The sequence below is a fragment of the Colobus angolensis genome, unplaced genomic scaffold, assembly GCF_000951035.1.
Source record: "Colobus angolensis palliatus isolate OR3802 unplaced genomic scaffold, Cang.pa_1.0 Scaffold439, whole genome shotgun sequence".
Taxonomy (NCBI): domain Eukaryota; kingdom Metazoa; phylum Chordata; class Mammalia; order Primates; family Cercopithecidae; genus Colobus; species Colobus angolensis.
Genome location: NW_012117810.1, coordinates 1,629,176 through 1,641,233, shown reverse-complemented (window position 1 = coordinate 1,641,233; position 12,058 = coordinate 1,629,176). Strand labels below are relative to the sequence as shown.

Genomic DNA, 12,058 nt, shown 5'->3' with positions numbered 1-12,058 from the left:
TAGCCAGGATGGTCTCGATCTCCTGACCTCGTGATCCGCCCACCTCGGCCTCCCAAAGTGCTGGGATTACAGGCACGAGCCACCATGCCCAGCCTATATGTGGACTTTTGTTTCTGGACAGAGGGATGTCCATACTTCTCAGCCTGTTGACTAAGCAGAGATAGCTGACTTCCCCTACCAAGTGGTTTTTAGAAATGTCTGGGAGCTTTTGAAAAATATGACCAGGCTTCACTTCCTGGATTGTGATTTAAATGGTCTGGGATGAGGCCCATGCGTGAATATGTTTCAAAAACTCCCAGGTGATTCTAAAACGTAGCTAGGCTCTGTGAGCACTGCCCTAACCCAATGGAACAACCAGGTTCGTCCTCACTTGGATTTTCAACTGCCTGGCACCACCGGGGCTCTCTAGTGACACATACAAGTCCCCCTTTTCCACACTTACCCCTTCACTCAGAAGAGGGTGAAACAATAGAAAACTGTTCCAAACACAGGAAAATAATGGCAAGGGAAAGAGGAGAGAGTCTTCCTGCTATCAGAGATGTGTCTGGGCAGTCAGGATTTGGTGTCTAGATACAGAGGGCTGAGGAAGCCAGCAGTTCTCTTCAGGTAAACTGGGAGGTCTCTGTAGAAGGTGTAGAATTTTAGGAGATGTTTGCATGATGGAAAGAGTTGCTGGGAGTAGAGAGGATGCCGCATGTATGGTGGATCTTGGAAGAAAGCTAGAGGGAAATGAGGAAATGAAGCAGTGTTGTAGGTACCTTTTGTTGGGGTATCAGTGACTCTAGGGGAGGAAAGCAGGTGAGAAATTCCTGCCTAAGATGATTTTACATTTCATTTTTTAAATTATGTTGAGAACAAAATTAGATGTTAGCTTAAGAAGGCCTATAAATGCATTTTTTTCTGAGATGCAAATGCATTTCATTTGAGTGCTTTCTAAGCCTTTCCTGTTGCCATTAGTGATTTTCTCCCTGAGGTCATGGTCCATGAAGTATTTTTGTGGAAGAGGTTTCTAAGGGAAATTTGGAGAGGTGGATCAGGAAGAGAACTGAGAGATATCAGGATGAGCTCCTTCCTTCCTCCAGTAACCAGGGTGGAGTTAGCATGACCCTTTACCGCATCTTTTACGTTTCCAAGCATCGAGGGAGGGAGGGAGGCAGGAAAGGAAGGAAGGAAGCAAGGAAGAAGGCAGGCAGGCAGGTAAGCAGGAAGGAAGGAAGGAAGGAAGGAGAGAGAAGAAATCTCAGGATATGCTGGAGAGGAGTTAAGCATTGTTATCAGGGAGAAGTAGGAACAACAATATCTCCCAGTGGGTGAAACTCTGGGTGTAAGACTGGCTACATAATTTTCAGGGCCCAGTGAAAATTAAGAATGTGTAGCTTGGGCAACATAGTGAGACTTCATCTCTACAAATAATAAACAACAAATTAGCTGGGTGTGGTGGCACTCTCTTGTGGTCCCCGCTACTTGGGAGGCTGAGGTGGGAGAATCACTTGAGCCCAAGTGGTTGAGGCTGCGGTGAGCTATGATAGCACCACTGGGTTCCAGCCTGGGTGACAGAGCAAGAGAGTGTGGACTCCCTTGTTCAAAAATTATTAAGAATTTCAAAACAGTGAAAGCAGAGCATCAAACCAAACTGGGGGCCTTTCTAAGCATGCCCATGACATCCAGTCATGCGACCCTGGAGCTAGTTCTCGCTGGGTGGGAGAAGTGCGGATGCATGGGCAGCAGCTTCTGGGGCTGATCTTTGAGTTACAAAATGGGGCTGGAGCACAGAGGGCTGCGGTCTCTGAGGCATGTCTACTGGAGGAGCCCACCCAGGAGGCTCCCCCACCACTTTTCCTGGCCTGGGTCAGCTCAGCTGAGTTCATTGCATTCCTGTTTCCTTCCCCCAGGGCTCAGAGAGAACAGATTGAGAAGGAGCGGCTGGAGGAGGAGAAAAAGGCCACAGGGCGCTTACAGCATGCCAACGAGCTCCGGCGCCAGGTGCGAGAGAACCAGCAGAAGCAGGTGCAGAACCGGATTGCCACCTTTGAGGAGGGCCGGCGCCTCAAAGAGGAGGCCCAGAAACGCCGTGAGCGCATCGATGACATCAAGAGGAAAAAGCTTGAAGAGCTGAGGTGCGCTGGAATCTCCTCCCTCCCCAGATCCTCTTCCCTCCCCCAAAGAGATGGCACCACAGGCTGGAAAGCATGGGATTTGGGGGTGAAGGGCCATGGCAGAGATGCTCAGGGAGCATCCCCACCCAGGCCTCATCCCTCAGAAGGGGGCTCCAGCAGAAAGTCCTGGGATGGGGTCTTGCTGGCTCTCTGGGAGCTCCTTGGCAGGATGCTGGAGACTTGGCATGAATGTATGTTTCGGTGGTGGATTATGAGAGCAGTGTTGGGGGATGCAGTCCTCCAGGTTCTGTAAACCCCATCCAGAGCCTGCTTCCTCCCGCCTCCTGTCTGGTCCAGCACCTTTCCTTATACCTGCCTGCATTTCCCCGGCAGAGCCACTGGCCTTCCCGAGAAGTACTGCATTGAAGCTGAGCGCAAAGCTAACATCCTGCCAGCTACCTCTGTGAACTGAGGGGAGCCTTCGTGGCCCTCAGGATGCCTTCGGGGGACAGGTTCTGCCCAGTTTCTGGGTGTCTGTAATTGCTGCTAACCTAGACATTTCATAGTTACAGATTAAATCTATTTGACTTCTCTAAGGAACAGCTTGGCTTTCTTGTGGGAATGTGGCTGCTACAAGGTACTGAAGTGGAGTAAAATAGGTTGTAGGGGACCCCAGTACGGGTGGCGTTGTGCTGAGGGTAAGGGAATGGGAAGATGCTTCTATGATAGTTTCTTCTAAGCCAGGAGGTTACTTTGTCCTGGTGTCTCCTGGCCTTTTTGTGATTCCCTGGGATGTGAACCTTCAGCACAATCTTGTCTCTGCTCCACCCTGACGCCCAGTTCAGAAGCATTTCAGGGCATTGAGGCACAGCTACAGATGCCTCTCAGGGAGGGGCTGGGGCAAGGCTTGGCCAGGTGGAGCTGGTGAAGGAGGCACCAGGGCCAGGTGAGGCAGGGCTCTTACTAGGATCACACCCATGACTCAGATCACATCTGTGGAGGGAGTGATGTTTGAACCTGGAGCTCACTGTGCCCATCTCAGCTCTCTCCCACCAGAACCCTTTCAATTCCAGGCAATGCTGCAACACAGACACTGACCCATCCCCCACTAGGGCACACTGAGAGCCCTGCACTCCCCACCCTGCCAGCCCAGTCCCCTTACCTGAACTCAGCCCCTCCTGTGGCTGGGCTCTCCTCAGTCGACCTCACTCCCATAGGTGGGGCTCCCAAACAATTTTCATCTGTTTGCAACTTCTCTCACTTTGCCGCAAACTATACTTTAATCATTCATTCACTTATTCAGATACTTACTGAGTGCCTACTACATGCCAGGTACATTCACTGAGCACAACAGACCTCGCTGCCCCCTCAGAAGCCTCTCATTTATGTCAGTCTGCTCCTGTTTTCTCCCCCGAGCTGCTTCCACCAAATTTCTTGTACCTTTGGAATCATCTCTGGCTTTTTGGCCTCTCACCTGGTTGTCAGGTGCTCCTTTGGGGCTGGACTGCTAGCTTCTAGGGATGGAGCCATGTCCCTGTTTTTGTATGCCTAGGGGAAAGGGCTTTCCTCCAGCTGCTGTGATGATGAGGTCCCTCTCTATCCCTGGGGATGGTTTCATCTCTCAAATCCAGAACCCAGTCTTGCCTTCCTTGATGGGCCCTGCACTAGAGGGGGCAAGGAAGCTGCTGGGTGTGTCCTGGATGTTTACAACTCCAGGTTACGAGGGCCTCAGGCAAGAGTCCTCTTTTCACGGGACCCAGGGAGAGTCGGTAAGCTGTTTCCTGTGCTTCCTTTTCCTCTGGACAGCCACAGCTTCCCCAGGCGCCCTCTCCACCTTTCCCACCAGGAAAGATTGTTGCCCCACCCCACCAGCTGTTTGGGAAAGAGGCTTTCTCACTGTCCCTGCTTGGCACCCCTAATTGCAACCCTCCTTCCTAGAGAAGCTGATGCCTTCCTCCCTAGGGGTCTTGGGAAGATGTGGTACCCAGCCTCGGATGGGAGAGAAGACATGGCAATGCCGCTGAGGATTCCGGGACTCGTCTGCAGTTGGCACACTGGCAAAGGTTCTCTCTGAGCATCACCTGTTGCTTAGCTGATGCTGCAGGGACCAGGGAACAAGGTTTTGCCTAGTTCAGGAGACACTCTTTCCCAGGAAAGCCAGAAAGAGCCTGGGTGCTTAGAGTTTGTCTAGTCTCACACCTAAGTCATCTATCTCAGAGCTGGAAAAAATGGGCCACTGTGGAGAAAGGATTGAGGAGAAAGGGGATTCCACACCCACTGCTAACTTCTGAGCCCACTTAGACAAAAATGGGCCAACACCACAGGTTGAAAGTAAGGCCAGCATTTGACCAGAGCTGCTGCTGGTGAAAATATAGGTCTTTGGGTCCTGGAAGATCCCAAAGCCTTACTAAAAGTGAGTGAGACTGTCTTGACTGGGCCTGGACACAGGGGCAGTTATAGGTTATGTAAATAAAGGCTGGCTTTGGAGAAGAGAGAATATAGCCGCTTCTGAGCAAATGAAGATGGTTTGGGAGAGAATCTCAGGGCTTTGCCCCAGGGTTGATCCTTCCACTCTCATCAGGAGTTCTCCATCTTGGAATTGGCCCATGAAGTGGAAGAGAGGTTCAATTTCTTCTCTTGGGATTCGTAAGAAGTCACACCCAGGCTTTCATGGGCTCCAGAACTAGTCTGAACCAGTAAGAAACTAGTTCTAAGATGCCTGACACTCTTGAGAGCCAGGCAGGCAGTTGGGATCTGAGGCCAGTCAACTACGTCTGGGCAATCTTTTATAAACCCTCTACCAATCTCATTCAGGAATGGCAGTGGGGATAATTACAGAGAAATCTCCAGGCGTCAAGTGGGGGCTGGTGGGGTTAGGCTGCATGATAGTAGTGGCAGACCCAGCAGGCACTGTGTGAGCTGAGCCTGCCGAGTAAGGCTAGGGCCTGGAGACAAAGAGAAAATGGGCATTCTTTTGAGGACTCTAGTGGGTTCCTAGGCTCAGTCTTGCTACTACAGGTTGGACCTTCAGTGGGGGTGCTTTTGGCTGAGGAGGTTTCAGTTTTCTCCTTCTCATGCTCAAAGAGGGAGATGGTGAGCTCTGTGTACTCCCTAAGCCACTGAATCAACACAGGGCTATGTGAGAGGCTGTAAGAGATAAGTAGGAAGTGCAGTTTGCTGCATCGTCTTTGTTAACATAAAGCCTTTTTTCTTAATTTCCAACACTATTATTGACATTATTATATGGGCATCTGATCTTTTCATATGTACTTTTTACATTATTTTATGTATAAAGGTACATATTAACTTCCTGTGGACTTCCCAGCTCCCTGTCTTCTGCCTTGGGGGTCTTCCAGCCCTTATGATGTCAGACTGAACTAGTCCACTCTAGAGAATCCAAGGGTTGGGCTCCCTGCTGGGGCACTGAGTCAGATCTGCAGGCAGCTGCCTCCCAGGCATGTGCCTCCTGGCTCCTGGCTGGGATCTATGTCCCACCCGCCCACATGTGCCTGTTGCCCACACCACGTCCTGTTGTGGGTTGGAGGCGATCTCAGTACTTTCGTATCTGCTGCAGAAGCGGCTCTAGCTGGATGTGACTCAGCAGCTGCCCTGGTAGCTAAGCCATGCTGTCCCTTCCTCAGTGGGGTGCTGGGATGTCCTTTACTACCCCTGAAAGCCTCAGCACCCCCACCTGTGACTCAAGTCACAGCTGGACATGACTTGGTCTCAGTAAAAGCATTTGGATTAGGCTCAGATGAAAGGGGCTGAGAGAGTTCAAAGACAGACAGGGCTTTCAGGGTGAGGAAGAGTGACCGTGGTTTAGGTGATGGTGGAAGGAGACGCTGGAGCCTCAGACAAGAAGTCTGGATTTGTGGGCTGTGGAGACTCAGGGACAGTGAGCTCCTCATTGTTTCTCACTCTCTCTCCCTCTCCTCCTAACTGCTGCTTCTGCAAAGAGTGGGAGCCTGGTGGAGAACTGTGGAAGAAGCAGATGGCTCACTGCAGACCATAGGTCTCTTCCCCTCCTGGGCTGCTGCCTACGGCAACCTGCCTCCCCTACCAGACTCTGAGCTATGTCAGGGGAAATCATGCCAAGGTTACCTGGAAGGTCCTCATTTCTGACACCGCAGAGTTATTCTTGATTTGTCTGGCTTAAATAGCTCAGACCTTCCCTCTGTCCTGTCCCCCAAACCTGTCCCCTCCCAGTTGGGACATTCTCCTTGAGGTGCAAGCTCCGTGTTTCTTTTTGAATTCTCACCCATGTCCTCTAAAGAAAGGGGTAGTCATCGTCTCAATACTTTTTGATAACTTTGAGGCTGGACAGCAGTAGGGTTGAGATTTTAGAGGGTTTTCTCAGAAGACTCCCAGAAAGAAGAGTCAGAAGGGGGTGAATGGAAGTGGGGAGCAGAAGAGCTGGGCCTGGAAGAAACTGTCCAGAGCCAATGAGCTTTCCTGCATGGTCCCTGGGAAAGACTATCCCTGTGTAGTGGAGATGGCCACCATATCTTAGAATCTCAAAGCAGAAAGGGACCCCAAAGACCCTCTGATGCTTGAATATCCTTTGCAGACTCTAGTCAAGCGGTTGGACAATCTGAGCTTGTACATCCTGAGAGACAGGGCACTCACTACCTCAAAAGGCAACCCAAACCATCTCAGATTAGCCCTGATGCCCAAAAGGTTCTTAGTATTGAGTCAATGTGTCTTCCTGTGTATCCAACGCGTGGACCGAGCTCTGCTCTTTGGGACCACACAAGGCAGGGTCAGACTCCTTTTACATGGTATTTCTTCAGCTATCTCCTACCCTGGCTGCTATGCATCCTGACTCTGAGGGGAAATGCCTGTCATTCTAGAAACACAGGACTCTCCTGAGCATTTCAGGGAGAGGAGGAAACTGGGAGAATGGGGAATCTTCAAGTTTATCCCTTGGGCTGGGCCTGCTGCTCTCCTGCCAGGTAATACTTCCGCTGTCCCTGCAGCCCTAGCAGAACTCTATTGCCTCTGAGCCCCACCCCTGTGGCACCACCTTCCCCTTGACTCCTTCTATCCTGGTGTCCAGGCAACAGGAAACAAACACAGAGGGCAGAGCAAGGATTGGTCAGGATGAACTTTGTGAGAAAGGCTCTGAATGAGACACACACCAGCTGTGGCTTCATACTGACGCCTGCCAGCTCCCACACACCTTCCTGGGCAACTGCCAGTGGATCAAGGCAGGCCTGGGGCCACCCTGCAGGTCGAGGGGGACCACAGTTCCCCTCTGTGGATATGTGTTTGGGGAATCCAGATGGCAAAATCAAAGGTAAGTTTTATTTCTACAAATTAAAAGGTCAAAGTCCCATTGGACCTGTGGATTAATTCATCACAAAGTTTCTTTCCCCATAAACAGACTCATGGTTCAGGACGATCAATTTTAGTTGCTTAATCCACCTGAGGGCCTGGCTCTGATCCCTGTGAGGTGCTCTGGTGTTCTGGGTAGAAGGTCCCAAGAGGTTCTGTTCTGAAGGATCTTCCTTCCTCAGTTAAAAAATAATCATCAACTGTCACTCCTGGCTTTGCTCTTCTCAGGCCATGTCTGGCAGGGACCTGGCTTACTTACCAAGCCCAGAAATATTCCCCTAGCCACTTCTCTCCACCCCCTACTCCTTTCTCTGGCACGCTGTTGTTAGTTATCCTTCAGATCTTGGCTCAAACATCATTGCCACTAGGTCAGGGTCCTTGCACGTATTACTGCAGCTTACCACATTGCGGGCCAGGAGCTATTTCCCTATCAGATGGGGTGCTGTGTAAGGATAGAGACTGAGTCTTCTTAATTGCCATTTCCCCAGGGCCTAGCATAAAGCCCAGCTGTTTGCTGAATTAATGAAGGTTCTGTAGGATGTGGTTGATCTTGGCGAGGTGAAGATACCTTTATCTGCAAAGTCTCTTCATTCTTCCTCAGATCTGTCATAGGAAATCACATACCCTTTACAAGCAATTTCTTCTTGCCTCCACTCATTCTCTTGCTAACAGTTCAGTTGGTGGTATTCAATCACCTCCCTTTGCTCTTGTGCTTTGTTGATGTAGTGACAGCTCTGGCCACTCCTTTAATTGATGGGGACCATGTGTGTGCTGCTTGCTCTTCTGAGTCTGTCAGCTTCAGGACATTGCTTGATGGGAGAGATGTGGGCATATCCAGGTTCCTCCTAGAATCCCACTTCTTCTGAAGTGTACCAGTCAGAACCATTGAGGTTTGGGAAACCTGAGCAGGGGCTTGGGACGTCCCTGTGTCACCTGTGTTCACGACTCTTCCCTGCCAGCTTTGATCTGAGCCTTAGTCTCAAACCCAACCCACACCCTCAAACTTAACCCCACATGTCGATCTCATCCCTCTCTGTAACCAGAACCCAATGCTGTCCCATCACCACCCATGCAACCTCTGAGCCCCCTGCCCTTCTCATGCAACCATGGCCTCACCTGGCAGACCTCCACCTCCAAATCGTCACTGAAAGCTGAGTGGACAGACAGCAGCTGCAAGGCACCTTGGCTTCTCTGTGACTCTTTGCCTATCCATTGTCACTCACAGCTTCTGTTCCCAGAGTCTTACCTCAGAGGTTTCCTCTGTAGGACACCTCCTCCCTGGGTGCTGCAGGGTGAGCCCTGCGCTACATGGGGACTTGGGAGAGGGGGCTGAGCAGCTTGCTGACTGTGTAGGGAGGAGTTTAGAAAGAGTCAGATTGCAGTGCCAGCCAAGGCAGGGGTTGTGGGGAGCTTGACTGAGCCTGAGCCCAGGGAGTCTGGCGGCTAGTGAGAGGGGTTGGGGTGGGCAAGTCCAGGCAGGGAAGGGCAGGGCTTAGAGGGCTGGGGTGGAGTTGCTGTGAAAGGGACTTTGGAGGAAGAATAGGCTATGGAGGAAAAGTAGGCAGCCCAAGCCCTCTGCCTGTCCTTCCCTGAAAGGTTCTGGGGCTGGGCTGCACTTCATACTGGAAGCAGTCTGTGGCCTTCTCTGAGATTTTGTCCAGCCTCTTCCTACCTCCTGTATCTCCCTGTTTACTCCTTTCTAGGCCTGTCTTTGATTTTCTGTTATTGTCTTCGAATAGAAGCAAATACCAGTCAAACCAGGGCCATTCTTCCCTGGAGAGTCATGGATTTCTCAGGAAAAAGCAGGGGGCCCTTTCGGAAATTTGTGTTGGTTCCCAGCTCGTGGCCTGGGCGTTCTGCCTCCTCTGTTTCCCTCTAAGTCTCTGGAGGGGCCATTTAGACCATGTGTCTTTCTGTCTGTCTCTGTCCCAGTCTCTGTCTTTGCCCCTTAACTCATCACTATCTCTCCCAATCTCTTTATTCTCTCTCTCTGGGGTCACAGGGGGAACCCCAGTAGTCTCCTTGACCAGACCTTTATAAAACTTGAAAAGGAAGTGGGTGGGGAAATGAGATGTTTGGGGTGGAGACTGGCTGGGGAAAAATGAGAGGGAGGAGTTGGGATAGGGATCTTCCTAAGAGTGGGGCCCTCTTCCACTGCTGAGGATACGGCCCAGAGAGAAATACAGACTGTGAGCTGGTCCCAGAGGGAGGGGACTGTGGGGCTGCGATATATACTTTGGAAACTATGCTGACATCCCAATGCCTTCACCCCATCCACAGCCTCCCCACCACTGCCCTGCCCGAAAACCCTGCAGGGCTCAGGGTATAGGGCTAGAAGGCTGACAGCTTCTTTTACAGGATTCAAATTGCAAGGAGGTAGCAATTAAGCCTCAGAGAGTCAAGGGGGAACAACAATGGCACTCTGCCCTTTCAGGCTTTGAAAGACCCCCATGTGATGCCCCATAAAGTGGCTGTTCTAGGAGCATGTAGACTCTCAGTTTCTCCCAACTCCCATCTCCTGAGGACTCCAAATCCAGACCACCCTTCCTCCCCACTCAGTAAGACTCCCTCTGATGGACCCCATCTTCTAGTTCGGTTTGGTGTCAGAGCCCCACTCATTGTCAATAGCTTCCCACGTCTCCTCCCCAAATGTTTTTCCCAGAGCTTGGCCAGGTGGTGAGCTTTAGTAGTGGGGCAGGACTTCAGAGGGTCCATTCTGTATGGGATTTAATTGCCTCATACCCCTTAGATGGGCTTGTGCACATTTGGCTTCCTCCTCCAAGTCTTGGGACCCCAATCAACATGTGCTACTAGTAGTCTCCCTGCACTAAGGGTTGAAAATTCTAGCCAAACCTGGAGTTAGCAGATGGAGGCTGAAGTCTTTCTATATTAGAAATAAAACCTCATCTTTGATCCCCACCAACTCCCGCTGCTTACGTGTCTTTAAACCATGTTCCAATCCTAACCACAGCCTATTTCAACGTGAATCTCAAACTCAGTTCTAACCCAATGATAACCCCAATCCTAAATCAATCTAAACCCAGCATTTGATGTAGCTCTAACTGTATTCCCAGGCAGAGCTCTAAATGAAACTAAAACTCTATTCCTTATCGTAACACAACCCCAGCCCATAAACCTGAGCCTCAATTCTAGCTGTATTTCTAACCCTAATCCCAACCTTAACTCTAATCCCAACCTCAGATCTGACCTCAACCTCATTCATAATTCAACTAACCCCAGACTTAACCCCAGCTCTAACATTAGCCCACATCCAGAACCCAATTAAATCCCAAGCCTGCACTGTGGTTTAGTGGAACCACAACCTTACTGCTTTCTCCTCAATCTCTCTGTTTGTAGTCTCACCTGTTTTCCCTCCCACTCACCCTGACCTTCCATGGTTCTTGTTCATGAGTGGGTCTAGTAATCCACAGGATCACCAAGACCATTTTTTGGACACTCTGGACTGACACCCTGGGTACCTGGGTATCCCAGCTTAGGCACCAGCCACATTGGCTGAATCCCCATGTTTCTCAGGCCTTTGTTTCCCCATCTGTAAAATAGGGATAATGATCCCTGCTCTTCAAAGGGAGCAGGACAATCCCATAAACCTAAAAATAAATAAGGAAATAAAGATATTCATTGCATACATCTGGTAGGTCTCAGAGCGCCCTGTTATTGTTGGGAGTTCAGGTGCAAGGGCTTGGAATGCAGAGACGCGTGGACTCCTTGCGTTTCCTTAATGTTCTGTCTTATTTTTCCTCAGAGGGGTGGGCCCTGGCAGCATCCCTGAGCCCCATAACTCTCCCAAACACTCTTCCTCCTCTGCCCTTTCTGTGCCCCATGGTAGGGATGAGGGCAGTCCCTGACTCCTTTGAGGGAGTCAAGCTATTGAATGGGGTCGCTCATGTCCTGACTCCCACCATGGAGTCCAGTGAGGCACAGGCCCATTCTGTCCGCCTCAGACAAGCCAACAAGGGCGGCCCTCCCCTTGCTCCCCATGCCTACCAGGACCCTCCCCACCTCAGCGCCAACTTACCCAGAACTGTGCTGGTTTAGTCAGCCCGATGACCAGTCCAGGTTATGAGGGTCCTTGAGACCAAGGACCCAGTTAATACTGGGATTGCATTAACCCTCAAGACCTGGCCACTCTTTCTGGGCAGAGAAGCCAAGACACCAAGCGATCCCTCAAGAAGTTCACTCAGAGGGGCTTAGCCATGCTCACAGAGACACCCTGGCACGGACATCCTGCCTCCCTCCCACAGACACATTGCTGAGGGGTACACATGCCCACTACACAGGCACCCCCTTCCCCGGTCCTCTTGGCACTGTTCTCTCCAACACTCCCTCACTAGCTCATCAGTCACCTTACTCCTACCACACACCCTGGATCCCCCATAGCACCCCTGCTCCCAGGGGTCCCCTACACTTGGGGATGGCCTTGAGTCAGGTATGGGTGCGGAGGACATTTCCAGAGGGGACAGCTAGGAGGAGACGCTGTTCCTGCACATACCCCTTCTCTCCTCTTTCAGCTCAGGAGGCCTGACTCCATTTGAAAGGCCTGAAGCCTCGGGGGAAGGTGGGCTGGACATTCCTGGGGACCCTATGCCCTGGGATCAGGATTAACTCTT

General features: G+C 51.1%; 1 protein-coding gene across 3 annotated transcripts in view; it reads left to right on the top strand.

Annotated features, from left to right (window-relative positions):
* Nucleotides 1-2,686, top strand: part of CFAP45 (cilia and flagella associated protein 45) — a 28,315-nt gene extending 25,629 nt beyond the window's left edge. For all 3 annotated transcript variants that reach the window (XR_001003479.1, XM_011957205.1, XM_011957206.1), the window contains 2 exons: nucleotides 1,893-2,117; nucleotides 2,490-2,686. Coding sequence is in view for 2 of the 3 variants with exons in the window: in XM_011957205.1 (XP_011812595.1) it covers nucleotides 1,893-2,117; nucleotides 2,490-2,568 (304 nt within the window). In the remaining variant the exon portion in view is untranslated. The remainder of the gene's footprint in view (nucleotides 1-1,892; nucleotides 2,118-2,489) is intronic.
* The last annotated feature ends 9,372 nt before the right edge of the window (nucleotides 2,687-12,058 follow it).